The sequence below is a fragment of the Phocoena sinus genome, chromosome 11, assembly GCF_008692025.1.
Source record: "Phocoena sinus isolate mPhoSin1 chromosome 11, mPhoSin1.pri, whole genome shotgun sequence".
Lineage (NCBI taxonomy): Eukaryota > Metazoa > Chordata > Mammalia > Artiodactyla > Phocoenidae > Phocoena > Phocoena sinus.
In genome coordinates this window covers 34,645,764-34,670,563 of record NC_045773.1, presented here as the reverse complement: position 1 = coordinate 34,670,563, position 24,800 = coordinate 34,645,764, and the positions used below count along the sequence as shown (strand labels likewise).

The 24,800-nt window shown below is 41.1% G+C and overlaps 1 protein-coding gene across 1 annotated transcript in view; it reads left to right on the top strand.

The window, feature by feature from the left end:
- The window catches only part of CACNA2D3 (calcium voltage-gated channel auxiliary subunit alpha2delta 3), a 795,852-nt gene that overhangs the window by 288,396 nt on the left and 482,656 nt on the right, over positions 1-24,800 (top strand). Inside the window, exon 5 of the mRNA XM_032649095.1 lies at positions 22,310-22,472. Coding sequence (XP_032504986.1) covers positions 22,310-22,472 — 163 coding nt within the window. The remainder of the gene's footprint in view (positions 1-22,309; positions 22,473-24,800) is intronic.

Here is a 24,800-nt window from a genome sequence, read left to right as displayed (position 1 = left end):
CAGTCTGTATTGTCAGCGTAGGGGAGTTTATCCATTTTCTCCAGAGCATTATCTCAGATAAGGTGTCAGGGCACTAAATGGATTTACCGTCTTGTATTTTTTATTTTGATGTTTAATTTTTTTTTTTTTTTGCGGTACGCGGGCCTCTCACTGTTGTGGCCTCTCCCGTTGCGGAGCACAGGCCCCGGACACGCAGGCCCAGCAGCCATGGCTCACGGGCCCAGCTGCTCCGCGGCATGTGGGATCTTCCCGGACTGGGGCACGAACCCGTGTCCCCTGTATCGGCAGGCGGACTCTCAACCACTGAGCCACCAGGGAAGCCCCTGATGTTTAATTTTTTTTTAATCCCACTTACTTATTGTCATATGAAGTGAAAACAATAACGCAAAAATAAACAGGGAAGGCTGAGTGAGAAAAGGATCACAGTCTCACAGTCTTCCATCTTATTCCTGAGTAGTTGGTGCAGAATCCTATGGAGTATCATTGCATTTAATCTCTAGTTTTTGTTTTCTTGACTCATGACATCTCATTTCTGTACTCTGTTATGATTCAGATAATAGGTCAGTCCACTCAAACATACTCAGAACACTCACTAAATACAAGAAAATATATTATATGCTGTAATATATGACTGCTTTTCCATGATATCTTATGAAGCTGCAGTTCTGGAAAGCAGCCCAGAACAACCAAAAATGCAGTAGGTATTGGAGTTGGTCACATCAGGTTTCCAGTGTGGATTCTGCCACCTCCTCGCTGTAGGACCTTCAGACAATTCCTTAATCACGCTGAGCTGCAGTGTCCCCATGGAGTAAGATGGGAAGGAGAGTTGGAGTAAGACCGTAAGAGACCCTAAGCAAGGAAACAGTACGGTATCTGGGCACATCACCCTCCATGTGCCTTCAAATAACATTGGCATTTTATGAAATGATACAGAACTTACTGTGTGCTGAAAATTAAATGCCATTTTTCTAGATTTTGCAAAATTCTAGATATTCTTGATATATGTGGAAAAGCTTATATTTCTTCTCCGTTCCATTCTCTAACCTGTCCCTGTCTCACCTCCCCTGCATATAATCCCCATCTCAAGCATATACTGAGTTAGTCTTTGGGAAACCTAGCACTGCACAGTAGGCACAATACTGGTAACAACACTTGTTCAGTTGTCACTGTTTTTTTTTTTTTATCAGAGAAGCAGTTTTGTGTTTAAGATGCTAGGTAGTGATGGAAAAGACATTAGTATAATTTGTTACCTTGGTAACTAGAGATGGATATCACGTCATTTTGTATGGTATATGCTGTGGCCTTTATGTCTCTTCCCCTAATTAACATCCTGTGAGAAATGAAGAAGTAAATCACCAGAACAACTGGACCACTGCAGTATTAAGTGCTAGAACATTCTAAATTGCAGTAATAATCATGATAATGAGTCCGAGTAGTCTGTGTCTATCTTTTAATTGCTTCTTAACTCTTCTAAGTGGGAATGGCAAAGTTATTATGATGTAGAAACTAGGGGATGATTTATTTTTTACTTAAATTGGGCTTTGTGAAGAAAATTTTTTTTTTAGTCTATTGGGAACTGTGAGAGTTCCTTTGAAGACAACTTGGGCAAGATTATTTTAAATATAGTTTAATACTACTAATATGTAGCACCCAAAATCTGGCTTTGCCTTAGGGTCGGGGCATTGTCATGCATAAAGCATTATGATCTAAAACCCAGTGCCCTAGTTGAGTCTGTTCTTTCACATTTTGCTACTTATTTATGGATTCAAATTCATAGGTGAATTTGTTTACTTGAACCAAGGAAGTCTTGTTATTGGACACTAAAGGAGCTTATTATAGGATGATTAGTCTTATAAGCTGGCTTTCTCATTTGGACCTAGAGGCCACATGTTCAGATTCAACTTACAGTTCTTGAGTGTGAGCCATGTAGCCATCCACTATTTCTTACTGATGATTTCATATACAGTATGTTAGCTCAGTAAGTCCATATAAAATGCTCTACAGCCCCTTCATTCATGAGGGTGAGCCCAAGAACAGTATCTGTACAACTGGACCCCATTACCCTTCCACCTGCCCCATTATTGTTGTTTGGATCATTAGTGGTCTTCTGACAAAGGGTGGACCAATGAGATTCCCTTTCCTAGGATCTGGGAACTGGATCAAAAATTTCAGTGTATTTTGGCCCAATGTCTGAATAGAAAGGTGTAAACACGGAGAAGCTATGGTTATTTCTCGTTGTTCTGTGAACCAGTGGGCCAAGAAAGCCAGTCTGTGTAGAGGAGACTGGTTCAAATACCAGAAAGGAGCAGAAAGAAGTGAGGGAACTTGGCCCAGGAACCTGATGGCTTGATTGTGGTACCAGGCCTTTCCTGAGGCCTGGCTTCCTTCGGTCCTTTGAATTCCCTCAAGCACTTCCATATCTTAGGATAAATTTCATCACTCCTAAAAGAATAACTAACAAAGTGGAAGTTTTTGTCCCTCTTTCACATGTGAAGAAAACTGAAGTTCAGGGAAGCCAGTCTTACTGCAGATGTTGATGACAGCATCTGATCTCTTGGTCAGGACTTCAGCTACCCAGGCAAATTAGAATAAAAAACAAAAGGGCATTTCTTTTGACTTACTACTTGGCATTCCAAGGTGTGACTCTGCCTCTAAGCATGACTAGAGTCAAGGATTTGACCAGAATCATTGGATCAAAGTTCATTCTTCCTTATCAGCTCTTGGCTCTGTTTGTTTCTATGAGAAGAGTAATCTCTGTGTTGGGGGCAAGATGGCCATTGGCAGCCCAAAGCAGGAACATTGTAACTTGTGATCCTTGACCAAAAGTGCAGGAATCTCTCCCAACATTCACAGCATTGCCTGACAAAGGACTCTGATTGGCCAGCCTGGGTCACATGCTGGAGTGTGGCTGACAGGGCCGCCTTGATTGACAGCCCCCCCCTCCTTGATTGACATCTTCCCCTGTGTGGGAGTGTTGGGGTTCCATTACCAAACAAGGGAGAAGAGATGCTGAGCAGACCAAACCAATATTATTCAACAATATTTGCTGTTTTTTTCTTGAGTTGAAATAACTGATGATGCTCATGTGTGACAGACTCCCATATGCAATTTTTCTCTTCCAGCTGTTAGTCACCTACTCTCCCTCCCACTCAAGAAAATCAGTCTGTATACAGATGATTAGGTATGAGCTTATTATTCAGATAACCTTAAATCTACTCTAATGAATTAGAAAAATATAGTCCTTTGCAAATGTGAACACTTCCACGGTTAGCAGTAACAAGTGTGACACATCTCACAATTGCTTGGGGCACAAATGCTGGGGTGAAAACCCCTACTCTTGGATGGGTGTTATGAGGATAATTGTATCAGCACCTTTTTGGGTACTAGCATGCCTATATAAAACACATTTGTGTGACTCCTAACAGCCAGGCACTGTTGTAGGCACTGGGGTTCCAGCTATGAAGACAGCAAAAGTGTCTGTCTTATATGAAGCTCAAATTCTAATGGGAGAAGATTGGCATAAATTTATGAACAAAACAATTCAGATATTGAGTACAATAAAGAAAATACAACAGGGTATTGGGCCTGGTGTCCAGTATGGTAGCCACTAGCCATGTGTGCTTATTTAAATTTAAATTTATTAAAATGAAATCAAATTAAAACGTCAGTCACTTTAGTGACATTTCATGTGCTCAGTAACCACGAGTGGCTGGTGGCTACTGCATTAGACAGTGCAGACATAGAAGAGGACTATTATTGCACAAAGTTCTGTTATACTGGGCTTGACAGTGACTGAGAAGGATATATCTGGGGGTGTTTAGAGCAGGCCTTGTGGCAAAGGTGGTGTTTATGCTCAGACCTAAAGCCACCATGTAACGTTCTTGAGGAATAACATTCCAGGCAGAGTGAACAGTAAATACAAAGACCCTGAGATGGAAATGAGCTTGGCCTTTGTGAAGATCCAAAGATGTCCCGTGTGTCTGATTGAGTTCGAGAGGCAAGAAAGAACTAGATCAGGTATAGCCTTGGGGTTTATTGTATGCCAATGAGAAGCCACTGTCTAAGCAGGGTAGTGACAGCTTTATTTAATTTCCGAATAATCATTTCAGCTGCAGGTGGGGATGTTGGGTGGCAAGGTTAGAAGTAGCACTTAGAAGGCCTTCAAAAATCATTTGATTAATGAAAAGACTGATGGAAGGCCCAGGCAGGCTGGGGTGTCCATGTGTCTGGGGACTACAGAGGGGTTCCCAGCTGCCTTGGGAGGTCCCCTATCCTAGTGGTAGACTGAGCAGTCAACCAGATAAGCCACAGAGGAGCCTGGACCCTCAGACCCCTCTCTCTGGGCCACAGCTTGGCTCACTGTTGGCTGCCCTCAGCCCCTCTGAGTTCCCACCATGTCTTGGGAACTAGTGCCAGGCACTGCTGCAGTGAGATATCTTCCCCTTCATATTGCTTCATTTATCTTTATTGAATACCTGTTCTGTGCTAGGTATTGTATTAGGTGCTGGGATTAAATTGGCACAAGAAGAAACAGCTATGATCCCTGAAAACATATGTCACACTGTAGAGTGGAGGCCGTGTCAATCAAATAATCAGATAAGTGTGTGATGACCACTGCAATTAAGTGCTCCGCACCAGAGTCCCGTGAGACTTCAAGAGCACCTGATAGGGATGTCCCCAGTCCAGAAAGTCAGAGGTAGCTGCCCTGAGGATGTGATAATTGGGCTGGATTTAAGGAGGAATGAGGATTCTGTAGGTGACAGGTGGAGAAAGTGTTCTGGTGGGAGGGAGCAGCGTGGGCAGAGGTCACAAGGACTGAGGATCAAGGAGCAGTGGAGGGAATAACAGAGACCAATGAGGCTGGGTGGAGGGAATGGAGGTGACACGGTGCTAGGTAGGGGGTGGGCAAAGGGGGTGCTGAGGAAGCCCCCACTGGTGAGTGGGAGATGATGGTATTCTTGCTTTGTCTTTTGAAACGTTTCCCTCTGCCATCTGTATGCCAGTTAGCTCCACTTCAGTAGTGACCACCTCAGTAGTGACTTTCTTTTCTTTTTCTTTCTTTCTTTCTTCCTTCCTTCCTTCCTTCCTTCCTTCCTTCCTTCCTTTCTTTTTCTTTCTTTCTTCCTTCCTTCCTTTCTTTCCTTCTCTCCTTTCTTCTTCCTTCCTTCCTTCCTTTCTTTCTTTCCTTCTTTTTTTCCCTCCCTTCCTTTCTCTCTCTCTCTTTCTTCCTCCCTCTCCTCCCTCCCTCCCTCCCTTCCTTCCTTCCTTCCTTTCTTTCTTTCTTTTCTCTTTCCCTTATCTATTTATTCCTCATGATGACTCCACTGTTATGGGGGTGGTTGTGATCCCATTGTATGGATTTGAACCCAGAACCCAGCATGCTGGAGTTAAACACTCCACAGCTCTTAAAATGAAATGCCAGTGGCTAGCTAGCATTGCAGTGAGCTGCAGTCTGAGGCCTACATAAGTAGCTTGTTAAGTAGGCCTTTAATACTCGTACTTGAGTATTCTGAGAGGCCAGAGATTCCAGATGGCTGAGAGAGGGGTATTCATTATCTGGTTTTTTAAAGGAACTGTGACACTTGGGGAATTATAAATGAGTTAATGTAACATTAATACCTAGAAATATTCTGGAACAGATCATTAAAAAATCAGTTTTCACATATGAGGGGAAAATGCGATTACTAAGTAATAACTGGATAGCACTAGACCTTTGGAGAGGGATATGGATGAGTAGCAATCTATGTCACTTCCCCACAGGATACACATGCATAGGGAGTTTGGTATTGCTTGGCTCATTTGGAACTAATATTCCTATTAATTTTATTTTTTAATCTAAGTTGTAAAAAGCTGGCCATCATCCCAGAGCAGGGAAGGAGGAAAAAAAAAGGACAAGAGGAAAGAACCAGAACATATTAAGAGACTGCTCTGGGCACTATGCCCATTGCTTTTGTACATTTACCCCATTCAGTTCTCCAAAAGACCTAGAAAGGTAGGTATCTCCATCCCCTTTTCACAGAGAAAGAAACTGAGTCACAGAGACATGAGGGTGCCATTAGGAAGCAAGCATAGTTTCCACCCTTGGCATCGGGCTCCCAAACCCCTCTTCTTGTTGCCATACTGACTGTTTTTTTGCTTCATGAATGGAACCCTGTTCAGGGTGAAACCCAGGCAGAGGGAGGCACCGTGATGGAAATCAGGAGGCCCACCCAGATTCCTCCCTTGGCTTGGAACTAACTTCTGGGCAAGGAGTGGGAAGACTCTTCCCAGCTCGTGGTGAAACATGAAAATGTCTCCCTAAGTGGTACAGACAAGGAGTCATGTATCCATTCATTTGTCCCATCGCCTGACAAAGACCTCCAGACACTGTGCTTGGTGCCAGGGATGTGGAGATGAGAAAGGCGTGGTGTCTCTGGGATGGACCAATCCTCCTGAAATCCAGGGACATGTGGGTGCCTTCTTGTCTTGGAGGGCTCACCATCCAAAACAAACCCTCTAAGGGTTTCCAGGGGAATGAATACCATGATGAAAAGGGCCCCAAAACCCACTGATTTCCTGAGGGGAGAGGAGATCAGAGGAAGCAGGGTAACAGGGAAGGAGAAAGGCTTCTGGGAGATGGGAGAGCCCTGGGCCTTGCAGCTGGAATTGAGCCCTTAACCTGCCCTATATTGAGTTCCTACCTGTGCTGGACACTGTGAGGGGAGCTTAACATGCAGCAGTGAAGAGTTCATAGTTGCTTCACTTTATAGGTGAGGAAATTGAGGCACAAAAAGGTCAGGAAGAGAAATATGGGTGATAATTGGTCCAAAGGACTGGGTTGGTAGAGATTGAAGCCAGTAATAGAGCCAGGTGGGGATGTTCTTAAGGACAAGGACCCACTTAGGCTGGAGGCACGTGCCCACATGGGGCCTGGGATGCTGAAGGCAAGTCTTCCTGAGAGGTTCCTGGAGGTCCTTCACCATCAGAATGTGATGAGTGTACTGGTTAGGACTCAGTGCTCACCCGTGACAGAAACCTACTTGGGCCAATAGCAGAGTTTGTTGTAAAGACTGAGGGAGTGACTGTCTCAGGCAATCCCAGGGTACTGGTCTAGACTGCTTGGAAGGGATGGAGACTGGGGCAAAGTAGAAACAAGCTTGTTGTTCAAATAGTAGCAAGAGGGCAGTGAGGCTGGAGTAAAGTGAGAGGCTGGTCAGTGGAGGAGACCAACTGGGTAAGGTGGGGCACAGCCGGACCACAGAGTCTTTCAAAGCCTGGGGAAGGGTTTATTCTGAGGGTGGCAGGAAACCACTGGGGAATTGACACAGTCCATTTCATGTTTCTAAACCATCACTCTGGCTGCTGCCTGGGTAGATGTCAGGGGATGAGGAGATGGCCTGAGCCCAATGGCAGGCCACAGTCCACTGATAGGGGACAGGCACTGTGATGGTCAATTTTATGTGTCGGCTTGATGACGCCATGGTGCCCAGTTGTTTGGTCAAACACCAGTTTTGATGTAGCCATGTAAAGGTATTTTTAGACACACATCTAAAAAATACCTTTACATGGCTACATCAAAACTGGTGTTTGACCAAACAAGCAGTAGACTTTGAGTAAAGTAGATCCTTCTCCATAATGATCATTGTCCAATCAGCTGAAGGCTTTACGAGCAAAGACAGATTCCCTAAGGAAGAAGCAATTCTGTCTTGAGATTGTAGCATGAAAACCCTGCCTGTGTTACCAGCCTGCCTGGCCTGCCTTGTGGAATTGGACTCAAGACTGCTATGTTATCTTTTACCTGAATTTTCAGTCTGACAGCTTACCCTACAGATTTTTTTTTTTTTGGGGGGGTGGGGGTACGCGGGCCTGACACTGTTGTGGCCTCTCCCGTTGCGGAGCACAGACTCCGGACGCGCAGGCTCAGCTGCCATGGCTCACGGGCCCAGCCGCTTCGCGGCATGGTGGGATCTTCCCAGACCGGGGCATGAACCCATGTCCCCTGCATTGGCAGGTGGACTCTAAACCACTGTGCCACCAGGGAAGCCCACCCTACAGATGTTGACTTTGGCAATCCCTGAAATCAAATGAGCCAGTTCCTCTAATCAATAATCAATACCTCTCTCTTTCCCTGCCTCCCCGTTCTGTTTCTCTGGAGAACCCTGACCAATCTAGTAACTTACTGAGTGGGTGCTCAGTAAGTGTCTTTGTGTTCTGGGTCCAACCCTTGGGCTATATTTTCCAAGTCAGAGTTGTCTTTGGGTTCCGTGGGGAATAAGTGAGCAGAGAAGCACAGGCCCACCTCCTGGGGAGTTCACAGTTGGTTGGTTCCACCGCACACACACACACACACAGGAAACAATTAGATAACTTTACAGGCGGGATTTCATTAAAGCCAAAATGTGTGGAGCAGTTACTTTCCACCCATGAAGCAGGCCCTCTGTGGTGGTGCCTTGCAGTTCTGTTCTGCAGCTTACCTGGCAGGAAGGGGAAGCAGAAGTTGCCCTTGGAAATAGTGCCTCTGGCCTGGGCTGCTCATTGGAATAACTGGGGGAGGCTGAAAAAATACTACCTTGGGGTTCGGATTTAATTGTTCTGAGGTTTGGCTTGGGCATCTGGATGTTGAAAAGCTCTGAAGCCTGAGTTGAGAAGTACTGCCTTAAGACATTGTGATTAGGTGCTTCTCACCTGTAAAGAGTTAAAGAGAATTAGGACAGGATTCAGGAAACAAAGGTCTCCAAGGCATTTTCTGCCAGCTCCCTGTTTTTGTAAATAAAGTTTTATTAGAACACAGTCACACCCATTTTTTTAATGTTTTGGCTACTTTTGCTAAAACAGCAGAATTGAATGTTGCGAAAGAAAGTGTCTCACCTGCAGAACCTAAAATATTTACTATCTAGCTCTTTACAGAAACAGTTTGCCAACTGCTAAACCAGGCAGTAATGCGTTTTCAAGGATGTGGATGGTGTGGGAGAGGCTGAGCCACCATTAAAAGGAAAGCATACATTCATTCCTTGGGTTGAGATACTACCTCAGAAGCCTTCTTAACACATATAGGCAGTCACACCAATCAGTTAGAGAGAGCACACAGACTGAAGCCTTTTTGTCATCTCTTGATATCTCTTGTTGAATCTGAAGCTTTACCCTACTTGGTGATAGGAGTCTTAGCTGAGTCAATGAGAAGACCTGAGCAGTTGGATTCTACAGTTGGTAGAGGGGTGGAGCAATGAATTCTTTTCCTTGATGGCATCCCTATCAAAACTGAAGACTGGGACTTCCCTGGTGGCACAGTGGTTAAGAATCTGCCGGCCATTGCAGGGGACACGGGTTCGAGCCCTGGTCCAGGAAGATCCCACATGCCGTGGAGCAGCTAAGCCCGTGCACCACAACTACTGAGCCTGTGCTCTAGAGCCTGTGAGCCACAACTACTGAGCCCAAAGCCACAACTACTGAAGCCCATGCTCTGCAACAAGAGAAGCCACTGCAAAGAGAAGCCTGCGCACCACAACAAAGAGTAGCCCCCGCTCGCCGCAACTAGAGAAAGCCTGTGCGCAGCAACAAAGACCCAGTGCAGCCAAAGAAAGAAAGAAAGAAAGAAATAACTGAAGACTGACATGTTCTGTGACAGTGGTGTTGAAGGAGAGGGAGTCCTTGGCAGGGGGTTGCCCAGGTGGCTCTTGGGGGAGCTGCAGGGTCATGGAAGTATCACAGAGCTCCTGCCTTGTATTCTTCATCTTAAGGTGATTAGCACAGACCAGAAATTCCAGGAGCTTCTGGAGTCACCTTTACCCCATACTCTGGACACAGTCTTCTGTCTGGATTTGTGACAGAGGCCATAAAGCAGTATGACCTTCGTCTCCTACAGCTTTCCTTCTCCAGGCCATAGGAGACACTGCTTACAGCATGATCTTCCTAACCTGCTGAGAACTTTCCCTGCTGCCATAGGACCTTGAAGAGTTGACTCTGAATACAGGTCTGTGGAAATGCAGCTCAGGTGAGAGACCTGGTAACCACAAGGATTTGGACATTGGTCCTTTCATCAGTTAGGCAACCAATAAATGCCAGGGGCTGGAGATACAACAGTGAGTAAAGAGACACAATTCTTGTAGTTGCAGAACTAGTCTCATGGGGGAGTTGCATTGATAAAGCAATCATGTGAGTATTTGTCATGTGGCCCCTACGGTAAATGCTGAGAAGGACAACTGCATGATCAGCTATATTTGGGGAAGGCTGTATATAACACCTCTCCCCCAAGACATTCAAAGTGCACATAGAGTACTCTCTAAATGAATTAAAGGCCTTGAGAATTCCTGAAATGAAAAATCTCTTTGCCTTTTCTAAAACCCCAGCTTCTTCCCCAAACTTTGTTCACCATGACACACATTCAGAAAAATTATTCCTTATCAGTATTCCATGGAATGGCTTTCTCTTACACAGATCATATACTTTGGAAATGCTGCTTTGGGACGCTGCAGAGAAGTGCTGCACCCAGGGGTACACAAAATGAGCCACTGGGATGCCCAAGAAGAATACATTGCTTTTATTTCTATTCACTGTAATTTCTATTATAATTTTTATAGTATAATATGCACATGTTAGTATAATGGTAGGTAGTACACATGAGCTATAAATATGTAGGGAGATGCTACTCAAAAACTTTTTTTAAGGAGACTTTATTTTTTTTAGAGCAGTTTTAGGTTTACAACAAAATTCAGAGGAAGGTACAGAGTTTTTCCATATGCTTCTACACATGCATAGCCTCCCACATTATCAACATCACTCACCAGAATGGTACTTTTTTCTATATCAAGGATGAACCTACATTGACACATAATCACCCAAAGTCCATAATTTACCTTAGGGTTCACTCTTGGTGTTTTATATTCTGCGGGTTTGGACAGATGTATAATGACAAGTATTCATCATTATAATCAATATCATTATCAGTAATATACAGACTATTTTCATGGTTCTAAAAAAATAAAACCTCTCTGCTCTGCCAATTTATTCCTCTCCCCACCACCCCTGGCAAACACTGATCTTTTTATTGTCTCTACGGTTTTGCTTTTTCCAAAGTGTCATATAGTTGGAATCATACAGTAGCCTTCTCAGATTGGCTTCTTTCACTTAGTAATATGCATTTAGGTTCCTCCATGTCTTTTCATGGCTTGATAGATAATTTTTTTTTTTTTAGCACTGAGTAATATTCCATTGTCTGTCTCTACCACAGTTTATTTACACATTCACCTATTGAAGGACATCTTGGTTGCTTCCAAGTTTTGGCAATTATGAATAAAGCTGCTATAAACATCTGTTTTCAGGTTTTTGTATGGACATAAGTTTTCAACTCTAAATGCCAAGGAGTATGATTGCTGGATTGTATGGTAAAAGTATGTTTAGTTTTATAAAAAACCGCCAAACTGTCTTCCAAAGTGACTGTACCGTTTTGCATACCCACCAGCAATAAATGAGAATTCCTATTCCTCTAAGTCTTTGCCAGCATTTGGCGTTGTCAGTGTTCCAGATTTCAGCCATTCTAATCGGTGGTATTTCATTGTTGTTTTAATTTGCATTTCCCTAATGACATATAATGTGGAGCATCTTTTCTTATGCTTACTTGCCATCTGTATAACTTCTTTGGTGAGATGTCTGTTCAGGTCTTTTTAGCCCATTGTTTAATCAAGTTATTTTTCTTGTTAAGTTTTAAGAGTTCTTTGTATGTTCTGGATCACAGTCCTTTGCCACATGTGTCTTTTACAAATGGTTCCTCCCAGTCTGTGGCTTCTCTTCTAATTCTCTTGGTATTATCTTTCACAGAGCAGAAGTTTTTAATTTTAATGAAACCCAGTTTATCAGTTATTTCTTTCATGAATCATGTCTTTGGTGTTGTATCTAAAAAGGCATCACCATACCCAAGGTCATCTAAGTTTTCTCTCATGTTATTTTCTAGGAGTTTTATAGTTTTGCATTTTATATTTAGGTCTATGATCCATTTTGAGTTAAATTTGAAGGGTATAAGGTTTTTGTTTAGATTCATTTTTTTGCATGTGGATGTCCAGTTGTTCCAGCACCATTTGTTAAAGAGACTATCTGCTCCTTTGTCCAAGATAAGTTGACTGTATCAATATTTATGGGAGTGTCTATTTCTGGGCTCTCTATTCTGTTCCACTGATCTGTTTATTCTTTCACCAATACAGCACTGTCATTATTGCTGTAGCTTTACAGGTAGTCTTGAAGTCCTCCAACTTTGTTTTTCTTGTTTAGTATTGTGTTCAAATACTTCTTAATGAAAGTAATGCTTGATTCCTTCCAGCCAGAGGTTTTTTTTATTTCTGTGTCTTGAAAATCTCATAACACCCTCCTGCAGGGGTAGACAAACTACAGTCCACAGGCCAGATCCTTTTTGTAATTTTGTAAATCTTTGGTAAATAAAGTTTGACTGGAGCACAGCCAGGCCCATTATTTTATGTACTGTCTGGCCACTGTTGTACTACAACAGTAGTGTAGAGGAGTTGTGACAGACTCTTTAACATGCAAAGCCTAAAGTATGACTGTCTGACCCTTCACAGAAAACATGTTCCTACCCCTGCCGCACTGAGTCACTTTTAGACACTTACTCATTGGACTACTTCATCCTAAGTTGGTGCCAAGCCAGGTTTGGGGAAACAGCACACCTACCATTTTGTTCCTGGTGTTTTCTTTGCCACATTTCCTCCCTTGGATTAGTTTCCTTTGTGCCCCATCACACTTGGTAGGTGATCAGATATACTCAAACAAGAACGAATTTACTCCCACCTCCTGGGTGACATGGACTCAGAAATACTGAGGTGACTTAGACTTAACACATCTCTTCCTCTCTCCTATGGGCAAAGTTACTGAGCCTCATAATTACAGCAATGAATTCCAAGGACCGAGAAGTGATTCTTCTTGTTTGCACTTGAGTCAGCCTTTTCAAAATCAATACAGAATGGACAAATGGATTTAGGGAGGAGTAGAACACACAGTCTTCTGTGGTGAAGGATGGGCACCATTGAGCAAAATCCTGCTTATGTTTTCATGCTTCCTTCAGTTGCATTCTGGGTTGTGCAGGTTATTCAATTAAATGGCAGTTTTGAAGCTGTCTCTGGAGAGCCTATGAGTGAACCATAATGGCACTGGCCTTGATCAAGCAGGCTGGGCTTTTTTGTTAATTTATATGTTTTCATTTCTCTTAAATAAATACCTAGGAGTAGAATTTGCTGGATCATATGGTAGATACATGTTTAACTTTACAAGAAGCTGTGAATGGTTTTCCGAAGGGTTTGAAAGGTTTTATATTTCCATGAGCAATGTATGGGATTTCTGGTTATTCCACATCTTTGCCAACATTTAGTATTTTTAGAAAATTTAGTATTAGCTAGTGGGTGTAAAATTGCATTTTGGAGCAATGATGGAGTTTTATTTTGCACTTCTCTGATTAATGATGTTGAACACTTTTTGGCCATTTGTATACTTTCCTTTGTAAGGTGTCTGTTCAAATCTTTTGCCTATATTTTAATTGGTGTTTTAAGTTGTGTTACAGGAGTTCTTTACATATTCTGGTACAAGTTATTTGTCAGATATATGTATTATGAATACTTTCCCCTCAATGACGGCTTTACTATTTGTTTTATTAATAGTGAATTTGATGATCAGAAGTTTTCAGTTTTCATAAAGTCCAAATTATCAGTTTTAAAAATTGTGTTTTCCATAACCTAAGAAATCGTTGCTTACCTGAAGGCAGCAGAAGTTATTCATCATTTTTTGGTTTTGTTTTTTTAAATATTATAGATTTAGCTTTTTCATTTAAGTCTTTCAGCCATCTTGAATGAATATGTGTATGTTGTGAATTAGGGGTTGAGGATGTTGTTTTCATATGGTTAGTCATATGTTCCACCACAATTTGTTGAAAATACTTTCCCCATTGAATTATCTAAGCACCTTTATTGAAAATCGGTTGACTGTATCTGTGCGGCTTTATTTCTGGACTCTCTTCAGTTCCGTTGACCTGTTTGTCTGCTTTAATGCCAATACCACACCATTTTGATTAAATAAGTTTAGAGTAAGACTTAAATTCAGGAAATGTGAGTCATTGGACCTTTTTCTTCTTTTTAAAAATTGTTTTTGAATATCTAGATCCTTTCCATTTCTCTATAAAATTACAATTAACTCAGCAGTTCCTACAAACAGCCTGTTAAGATTTTGATTGAGATTTCTTTGGAGTTTTAGATCAATTTGGGAAGAATTAACATGTGAATACTGAGTTTTCCAATCCTTAAGCACAAGGTATATCTCTCTATTTATTTAAGGCTTCTTTAATTTCTCCCATAAATATTTTGTAGTTTTCAGCATACAGGTATCACACATGTTTTTAAAAATTCATACCTAAGTATGTCAAGCTTTTTATGCTATTGTAAATGCTATCGTTCTTCCAGTTGTTCTTTGTTAGTACAATGAAATATAATTGATTTTGGTATATTGATCTTATAGCCTGTGACCTTGCTAAACTCAATAGTTACAGTAGATTATGTGCATTCTTTAGGGTTTTCTACATAGAAAGTCATGTTGTCTGCAGAAAAAGATAGCTTTTTCCCTTTCCAATATGTATGGCATTCATTCACTCATTTACTCATTCATTCATGCAATTTACTGCATTTGCCAGAACCACCTGTACAATGTTGAATTGAAGTGATAAGACATAATTGCCTCGTTACTGATCTTAGGAGAAAAATGTTCAGTGTTTCGTCATGAATATAATGTTAGCTGTAGGTTTTATATAGTTGCTCTTTATCAGGTTGAGGACTTTTTATCTTATTTTAAATTTCCTGATAGTTTTTATGATGAACAAAAGTTGGATTCTTTCAAATATGTTTTCTGCATTTATTTGGTCATATGATTTTTTTTTTTTTTTTTTGTGGTATGCGGGCCTCTCACTGTCGTGGCCTCTCCCCTTGCGGAGCACAGGCTCCGGACGCGCAGGCTTAGTGGGCCATGGCTCATGGGCCCAGCCACTCTTCCCGGACCGGGGCATGAACCCGTGTCCCCTGCATCGGCAGGCAGACTCCCAACCACTGCGCCATCAGGGAAGCCCGGTCATATGATTTTTTTAAAAAAATTCTGTTAATATGGTGAACCGTGTTGATTGATTTTTCAAATGTTAAACCAACCTTGAATTCCTGGGATAAATACAACTTGGTAATGATGGATTGTCCTTTTAATGATAGGGGATTTAATGTGATATTTTGTTAAGATTTTTGATCTAGATTAATGAGTGATATTAGCATGTAATTTTTCCAGAAATTGTTCTTGTTTGGGTTTGGTGTCAGTGTTATGCTGCCCTCATAAAATAAGTTGGGACGTATTCCTTCCTCTAATTTTTTGTAAGAGTTTATGTAAGATCGTTTGTACTTTTTCCTTATGTATTTGATAGAATTCATTATTTAAGTCATCTGAACCTGGAGTTGTTTGTTTTATCATGGCTGTTAATTGTGAATTCAATTTCTCTTGTATACATAGGGCCAGTCATATTTTATATTTCTTTTTGTGTCAATTTTGGTAATTTCAGTTATTCAAGGAATTTGACATTTAACTCAAATTGTCAAATTTTGGTATAAAGTTGTTTATATTATTCTCTTATCTTTTCATTATCTGTCAGCTCTTTAATAATGTTTTCTCTTTCATTCCTGACTCTAGTATCTTGTGCTTTCTTACTTTTTTATTCATCAGTCTAGCTAGGGTTTTATACTTTTGATATCATTGATTTTTTTCCCCTGTTATTTGTTTTGTTTTATTGGTTTCTGCTTTTATCTCTATTATTATTGTTATTATTATTATTTTTGACTGCATTTGGTCTTCATTGCTGCACGTGGGCTTTCTCTAGTTGTGGCAAGCGGGGGCTACTCTTCATTGTGGTGTACAGGCTTCTCATGCAGTAGCTTCTCTTGTGGAGGAGCACGGGCTCTAGGCATGCGGGCTTCAGTAGTTGCAGCACGTGGGCTCAGTAGTTGTGGCTCGGGGGCTCTAGAGTGCAGGCTCAGTAGCTGTGGCACACAGGCTTAGTTGCTCCATGGCATGTAAGATCTTCCCGGACCAGGGATCGAACCTGTGTCCCCTGCATTGCCAAGCAGATTCTTAATCACTGCACCACCAGGGAAGTCCCTATCTTGACTACTTTATTCCTTCTTTTAACATTCAGTTTTATTTGTTCTTGTTTTCTATCTTCTTAAGGTAGTATCTTAGACTATTCATCTTAAAAATTTCTCCTTTTCTATGATAAACTTTAAAATCTATAAATTTTTCTCTAATTTCTGTTTCAGTTACATCTTACAAATATTTTTTTATTATCATTTATTTCAAAATATTTTACAACTTTTTCTGTCATTTTCTTCCATGGTACATGTATTATTAAGGAGTGTGTTGTTTAATTTCAAAATCTTTAAGATTCTTCTAGATATCATCTTTTCTTAGATGTTGTTGATATTTTTTGTATCATTATCATATACTGAATTCCCACTGTTATGATCTGGAAGAGAATGTGTGCTCTATAGTTGCTAGGTGTGGAATTCCTTAAAGTCAATTAGCTTAAGTTGGTAACTAGTGTTGCTACATGACCAACACCCAGTAAAAATCCTTAGCACTGAGTCCTTTTTTTTTTTTTTAAATAAATTCATTTTATTTATTTATTTTTGGCTGCATTGGGTCTTCGTTGCTGCGCGTGGGCTTTTTCTAGTTGCGGCGAGCGGGGGCTACTCTTTGTTGCAGTGCATGGGCTTCTCATTGCAGTGGCTTCTCTTGTTGGGTGCAGAGCATGAGCTGTAGGCGCGCAGGCTTCAGTAGTTTTGGCTTGCGGGCTCTAGAGCACAGGCTCAGTAGTTGTGGCACACGGGCTTAGTTGCTCTGTGGCATGTGGGATCTTCCCGGACCAGGGCTCGAAGCTGTGTCCACTGTACTAGCAGGCAAATTCTTAACCACTGCACCACCAGGGAAGCCCCAGCACTGAGTCTTTGTTGAGCCTCTCTGGTAGGCAACCTTTCAAATGTATTGTCATCCATTCATTGCTGAAAGAATTTGTACATCTTATGTAATTGTGCTGGGAGAGAAATCTTGGGAAGCTCACATCTGGATTCCTCTGGACTTTGCCACATGCGTCTCTTTTCCTTTGATGATTTTGCTTTATATCTTTTCACTGTAATGAATCTTTTCAAAGAACCAACTTTTAGTTTCATTGATTTCCTGATTTCAATTTCATTGATTTCTGTTCATCAAAATTTTTTAAAAAGTGTTTTTTTTTCCCCTTCTGCTTACTTTGGATTCAATTTTCTTTTCTTTTTCTAGTTTCCTAAAATAGAAGCTTAGGCGATTAACTTTAGGTCTTTTTTTCTTTTCCAATACATCCATTGAATGCTGTAAATTTCCCTGTAAGCACTGCTTTTGCTGCATCTTGCAAATTTTGACAGGTTATATTTTGATTTTAATTTAGTTTAAAATTTCTCTTGAGACTTATTCTTTGACCCATGTATTATTTAGAAATATATTGTTTAATCTCCAAATATTTTGGGATTTGTCCAGCTGTCTTTCTGTTATTGATTTCTAGTTTAATGTCAATGTGGTCTGAGAGCACATTTTGTATGATTTCTATTCTTTTAAATTTGTTAAGGTGTGTTTTATGGTCCAGAATGTGGTCTGTCATGGTGATTGTTCCATGTGAGCTTGAGAAAAATGTATATTCTGTTGTTGTTGGATGAATTAGTCTATAGTCAATTAGATTCAGTTGCTGTGCTGTTCAGTTCAAACTGTATCCTTACCAGTATTCTGCCTGATGGATTTATCAGCTACTGATAGAGGGGTACTGAAGTCTTCAACTTTAGTAGCATGTTATCTGTTTCTTCTTGTAGTTCTATCATTTTTTCCCCCTCACATACTTTAATATTCTGTTATTAGGTGCATACACATTAAAGATAGTTATGTCTTCTTGGAGAATTAACCCCTTTATCATTATGTAATGCCAGTCTTTTTTGCTGATAATTTTCCTCGCTTTGAAGTCAGCTTTTTCTGAAATTAATATGGCCACTCTGGCTTTCTTTTGATTAATGTTAGCATAGTATATCTTTTTCTATCCCTTTACTTTTTTTTTTTTTTTTTAAACATCTTTATTGGGGTATAATTGCTTTACAATGGTGTGTTAGTTTCTGATTTACAACAAAGTGAATCAGCTATACATATACATATGTTCCCATATGTCTTCCCTCTTGCGTCTCCCTCCCTCCCACTCTCCCCATCCCACCCTTCCAGGCTGTCACAAAGCACCGAGCTAATATCCCTGTGCCTTGCGGCTGCTTCCCCCCAGCTATCTACCTTACTACGTTTGTTAGTGTGTATATGTCCATGACTCTCTCTCGCCCTGTCAAAACTCACCCTTCCCCCTCCCCATATCCTTAAGTCCGTTCTCCAGTAGGTCTGCGTCTTTATTCCTATCTTACCCCTAGGTTCTTCATGACATTTTTTTCCCTTAAATTCCATATATATGTGTTAGCATACAGTATTTGTCTTTTTCTTTCTGACTTACTTCACTCTGTATGACAGATTCTAGGTCTATCCATCTCATTACAAATAGCTCAATTTCATTTCTTTTTAAGGCTGAGTAATATTCCATTGTGTATATGTGCCACATCTTCTTTATCCATTCATCCGATGATGGGCGCTTAGGTTGTTTCCATGTCCTGGCTATTGTAAATAGAGCTGCAATGAACATTTTGGTACATGACTCTCTTTGAATTTTGGTTTTCTCAGGGTATATGCCAAGTAGTGGGATTGCTGGGTCATATGGTAATTCTATTTGTAGTTTTTTAAGGAACCTCCATACTGTTCTCCACAGTGGCTGAACCAATTCACATTCCCACCAGCAGTGCAAGAGTGTCCCCTTTTCTCCACACCCTCTCCAGCATTTATTGTTTCTTGATTTTTTGATGATGGCCATTCTGACTGGTGTGAGATGATATCTCATTGTAGTTTTGATTTGCATTTCTCTAATGATTAATGATGTTGAGCATTCTTTCATGTGTTTGTTGGCATTCTGTATATCTTCTTTGGAGAAATGTCTATTTAGGTCTTCTGCCCATTTTTGGATGGGGTTGTTTGTATTTTTGTTATTGAGCTGCATGAGCTGCTTGTAAATTTTGGAGATTAATCCTTTGTCAGTTGCTTCATTTGCAAATGTTTTCTCCCATTCTGAGGGTTGTCTTTTGGTCTTGGTTATGGTTTCCTTTGCTGTGCAAAAGCTTTGAAGTTTCATTAGGTCCCATTTGTTTATTTTTGTTTTTATTTCCATTACTCTAGGAGGTGGGTCAGAAAGGATCTTGCTGTGATTTATGTCATAGAGTGTTCTTCCTATGTTTTCTTCTAAGAGTTTGATAGTTTCTGGCCTTACATTTAGGTCTTTAATCCATTTTGAGCTTATTTTTGTGTATGGTGTTAGGGAGTGATCTAATCTCATACTTTTACATGTACCTGTCCAGTTTTCCCAGCACCATTTATTGAAGAGGCTGTCCTTTCTCCACTGTACATTCCTGCCTCCTTTATCAAAGATAAGGTGTCCATATGTGCGTGGGTTTATCTCTGGGCTTTCTATCCTGTTCCACTGATCTATCTTTCTGTTTTTGTGCCAGTACCATACTGTCTTGATTACTGTTGCTTTGTAATATAGTCTGAAGTCAGGGAGCCTTATTCCTCCAGCTCCTTTTTTCGTTCTCAAGATTGCTTTGGCTATTCGGGGTCTTTTGTGTTTCCATACAAATTGCGAAATTTTTTGTTCTAGTTCTGTGAAAAATGCCAGTGGTAGTTTGTCTATCCCTTTACTTTTAATCGACCTGTTCTTTATATTTAAGGTGAGTTTCTTGTAGACAGCATATAGTTGGTTCTTCTTTTTTATCCACTGTGACCATCTCTTTAAATCTATTTAGACCGTTCACATTTAAAGTGAGCATTGGTATAGTTGGATTAATATGTACCATACTTATAACTGTTTTCTATTCATTGCCCTTGTGTTTTTTTTGGTCTTCTACTCTTTTTATGCCTTCTCTGGTTTTAATTGAGCATATTACATAACGTAGTATTTTCTCCTTCCTTGGCATTTATACTTCTTTTAAAAATTTTTTTAGTAGTTGTTTTATAGTTTGCAATATACATTTACAACTAATTCACGTCCACTGTCAAATAATCTTGTACCACTTCATGGGTAGTATAACACTGTGCTATTCATTTCACTTATCCATAACTATAATAATCCAATTTGTTGCTATTATTATTTTGATCAAACTATTTGTCAGGTCAGTTAAGAATAAGAAAATTAAATATTTTACTTTCATTTATTCCTGTTGTAACACTCTTTTCTGGGTTTCTGACCTGTGTAGTTTTCCCTCCCTTTAATGAAATTTTAACATTTTTTGCAAGGCAGGTCTATTTGCAACAAATTTCTTTAATTTTTGTCTGAAGAAGTCTTTATTTCTTTTTCACTTTTGAAGGATAATTTTTCTAGATTCTAGAATTCTAGGTTGGTAGGTCTTTTCTTTTTATTTTTGCGGTACGTGGGCCTCTCACTGTTGTGGCCTCTCCCGTCGCGGAACACAGGCTCCGGATTTGCATGCCCAGCAGCCACGGCTCACGGGCCCAGCCGCTCCGCAGCATGTGGGATCTTCCCGGACCGGGGCACGAACCGTGTCCCCTGCATTGGCAGGTGGACTCCCAACCACTGAGCCACCAGGGAAGCCCGGTAGGTCTTTTCTTTGAACATTAAGTATTTTGTGCTACTCTCTTCTTGCTTGTATGTTTTCTGAACAGAAGTCTGATGTAATCGTTGTCCTTGTTCCTCTGTAGGTAAGGTTTTTTCCTCTTTTTGGCTTACTTTAAGATTTTCTCTTTGTCTTTGATTTTTGCAGTTTGGATATGACACGCCTAGGTGTAGTTTTTTCTTTTTTTCAATATTCATGTGCTTGATTTTCCGTGGACTTCTTGGATCTGTGGTTTGGTGTTTGTCATTAATTTTGGAAATATTACTTCAAATATTTCTTCTGTTCCCTTTTGTCTTTCTTCTCTGGTATTCCCATTACACTACATATCTGTTATACTTTTTGTAATTGTTCTGTGGTTTTTGAATATTCTATTCCTTTTTTCCCATTAATTTTTTTCTTTGCTTTTCAGTTTGGGAAGTTTCTACTGACGTGAGCTTCTGGCTCACTGATTATTTCCTCAGCTGTATCCAGGCCGGTGATGACCCATTGGCATTCTTCATTTCTATTATAGTGTTTTTGATTTCTAGCATTTCTTTTTGATTATTGCTCTTAGAATATTTGTCTCTCTACTTATCTGTCTGCTCTTACCTGTTTTCTAGTTTTTCCTTTAGTCCCCTTAGTATTTTTTTTTTTTTTTTTTTTTGCGGTACGCGGGCCTCTCACTGTTGTGGCCTCTCCCGTTGCGGAGCACAGGCTCTGGACGCGAAGGCTCAGAGGCCATGGCTCACGGGCCCAGCTGCTCCGCAACATGTGGGAATCTTCCCAGACCGGGGCACGAACCCATGTCCCCTGCATCGGCAGGCGAACTCTCAACCACTGCGCCACCAGGGAAGCCCCCCTTAGTATATTAATTACAGTTGTTTTAAATTCCTGCTCTGATAATTCCAACCACACCTGCCATCTACCGTCTTGCAGTACTGCACAGCAGTTAAGTGCACAGGCTCTGGAAATAGACTGTCTGTGTTTTAATTCTGGTTCTGCTTATTGGTGGTGTAATCTTTGACAGCATACATAAATTCTCTCTACCTCAATTTCCTCATTTGTGAAGTTAGAATACTCATAAAACCTACTTTATAGAGTCGTTAGGAGAATTGAATAAGTTAACATATGGAAAGCACTTAGAACAACAAGTATGACTATCTAATATATTATATATTGACTTAATTTTTGTTGTTTTCCAGTCTCCTTCTATTTAAAGGTAGGCTGAATAAAGGCAGGGTCTGTCTTCAAACTTTAAAGGATTAAAATGTTTTGGGGCAGTTTTCTCTATATTCACATAAGGAAGTACTAAGCAGCTTCTTAAATTTATGTTTTTCAAGAGTACTTAATGACACTGGGAAATAGTTATATGATGCTATCACACCTGTGCAAAAGCAGCCGTAGATGCTGTGAAAGACTTACAGAGTACATGACTAGAGCAGGATCCACAAGTGTAGGGAACAGACCGCCCGCAACCATACCCAGGTCCGTCTGAGTTCACAGCCTTCTTCCCTAAGCCACATGTCATGTTTTTTGACTTTCTCTTTCAGTATGAATACTTCAATGCCGTGCTGATAAATGAAAGGGACAAAGATGGGAATTTTTTGGAGCTGGGGAAGGAATTCATCTTAGCCCCAAATGACCATTTTAATAATTTGCCTGTGAACATCAGCCTGAGCGACGTTCAAGTGCCAACGAACATGTACAACAAAGGTAAGGCTCACTGCTGCTGCTCCTTTTGGAGGGTAGAGAGGGCAGGACGTGAGGGGCAGGGCTGGCTGGTTTGGGATATCATGCTTTTTTGAAAAACAGTTATAAGCTGGGTGTGTCAGGCACCAGCTGGATAGGTGAAGTGTGTGCCTGTTCTGCCTGGACACTCTGGGCTTGCTGTTTTCCTGGCTCCTGTTTGCATCAGGCCCTCTAACTTGTAGTCCAGGGGTTGGCAAACTTTTTCTTTAAAGGGCCAGATAGTAAATATCTTACTTAGGCTTTGTGGGCCACAGAGTCTCTGTTGCAACTACTCAGCTCTGCTGTTCTGGCACAGAAGCAAGCATACATAGGTAATATGTCAATCAGCAGATAATATGTAAATTGGCTGGTTCCAAGAAGACATTTAATCTACAAAAACAGCCGCATTGGACCGGCAGGCGCTAGCGTACAGAGCCTTCTCTCTTCTTCCTCCCCATTCCTTGTGATGGTATCTGAGGGTTCTGGAGTTCCTAGGGTTACCATGGAATCACTGTGGTCGTAGAGTACAAAGCAGCATGAGTCTTAATGAGGCTCCCTGTTTTCAGGCTTGTGTTCCTCAAATCCAGTCTTTTCATGGATTCTAGAGTTCTTTTCCCCAAATTCCCATCTGCCCCTTTGAATTGGGATTATAATAGCCAAGGACTGGGCTCTGGCAGCAGACGGCCTCTGATTAGATCCTGAGTTCCATTTCTTACTGGCTGTGACCTTGAAAGGCTGAGACCACCTTGTCTCTTTAGACCTTAGTTTCCTTATATTCTAGGATGTGGATAATAATCGCATCTACCTCATGGGGTGGTTGTGAGGATGAAACAGATGATGAGTACAAAGGGTTTAATTGAGGACGTTACTTTCCTCATCCTCACCATTACGGAGTAGGAGTTTGCTCTGCTTTGTCATACCTGGGAGGATCCTAAACAAAGAGCTGTCTTCCCCCCCAAAATAAATTAGAAAGCTGTGGCATCTTCAAAGTAAAAATCTACTCCATTATAAGCTATTGATGTTTTAGAAATATCGGGGGCCAGTTTCAGCATCACAGGCAGGAAAGCAGTGGTCATGAGACAGGCTCTGGGCTTGAATCCTGCTCATCCTTTTGCTGGCTCTGTAATCCTAAACAGGTAACTTTTCCTCCCCGAGCCTCAGTTTCCTTCTTTGTAAGATAGGGATAAGAATACTGCCTCCCTCAGGGGGTTATTGTGAGGATATGAAGTGATGCCTACGCATCTTCAGCACAATGTTGCTCGTGGAAACTGCCTAGTGCATCTTAGCTATCATTATTATCGGGAAATAACATGAGTATAAATTGCATTTCTAAATTGTTCTAGGTTACTGTTTAAAGAGCTTGGTCAGTGATTAAAGAGCTTCCAACTCACCATGTCTGTAGTGTTCTTCTCGTGCCTGTCCTTTGGGTCTGGATATCTAATGTCTCCCTTTCGTGGTTGACCTGTTACCCGTCCTTAATGTTCTGTGAGGCAGCACCCCATCCATTAATTATTCTGATGGTTATTGGGGCCCCTGTGGTGAACCAGATGCAGCCCCTTCCTTGAGAGGTTCATAGCGAACTTAGGGACCAGACAGGTAAAAGAGATCATAGGATACCGTGTGTCACCTGCTGGCCACAGTTACTGAAGGACCGGGGCAGTGGGAGCTCCAGGGAGGGGACCTGACCCCTTGCTCCTGCGAGCTGCCACACGTTTTTCTTTTCTCTCTCTCAGAGAAAGTGATGTCAGTCCAAGTTGCCCCTAGTGAGCTCTGGATTGGACTGTATCCTGTGACCTAATCTTCACTTTGGACTCTTCCTCAGAAAACAAATTCCTAAGAACCCAAGCCTTAGAGGGCTGAGCTCAGCTTTGTCCAGTGGAGTTTAGTCCTCCAGGGAGATCCTGCCAGATGAGAAGGAAACCCCCTTTTGTGCGGTGTGTCTGCAAAAAGACCATTCTCTCAGCATTAAATACATTCTCAACGGAAGATGAAAAGTTCAGATTTTACAGAGCAATTCCAGACATAAAACAATTCAGAATGATCTTTTAAAATATGGCAACTGCTTCCAGGTTGCTTGAACCATTAGCCCCATTATAGAGATTAATTGCACCTTGAGCTTTAAAGGCATAATTGTACCTTTCCATGGTGGCAGCACTAGGGGACCAGCACTGCCATTGATCACACAGACTGCAAGTCTCTCTAGGCAGAATCATAATAGATAGTCAGATTTCTTGAGCCATAGAGGTAGATAATTTTATTTAACGTCATCCTCAGCACCCCTCATGAGGTCTGCCTACCACCCCTACTCAGACA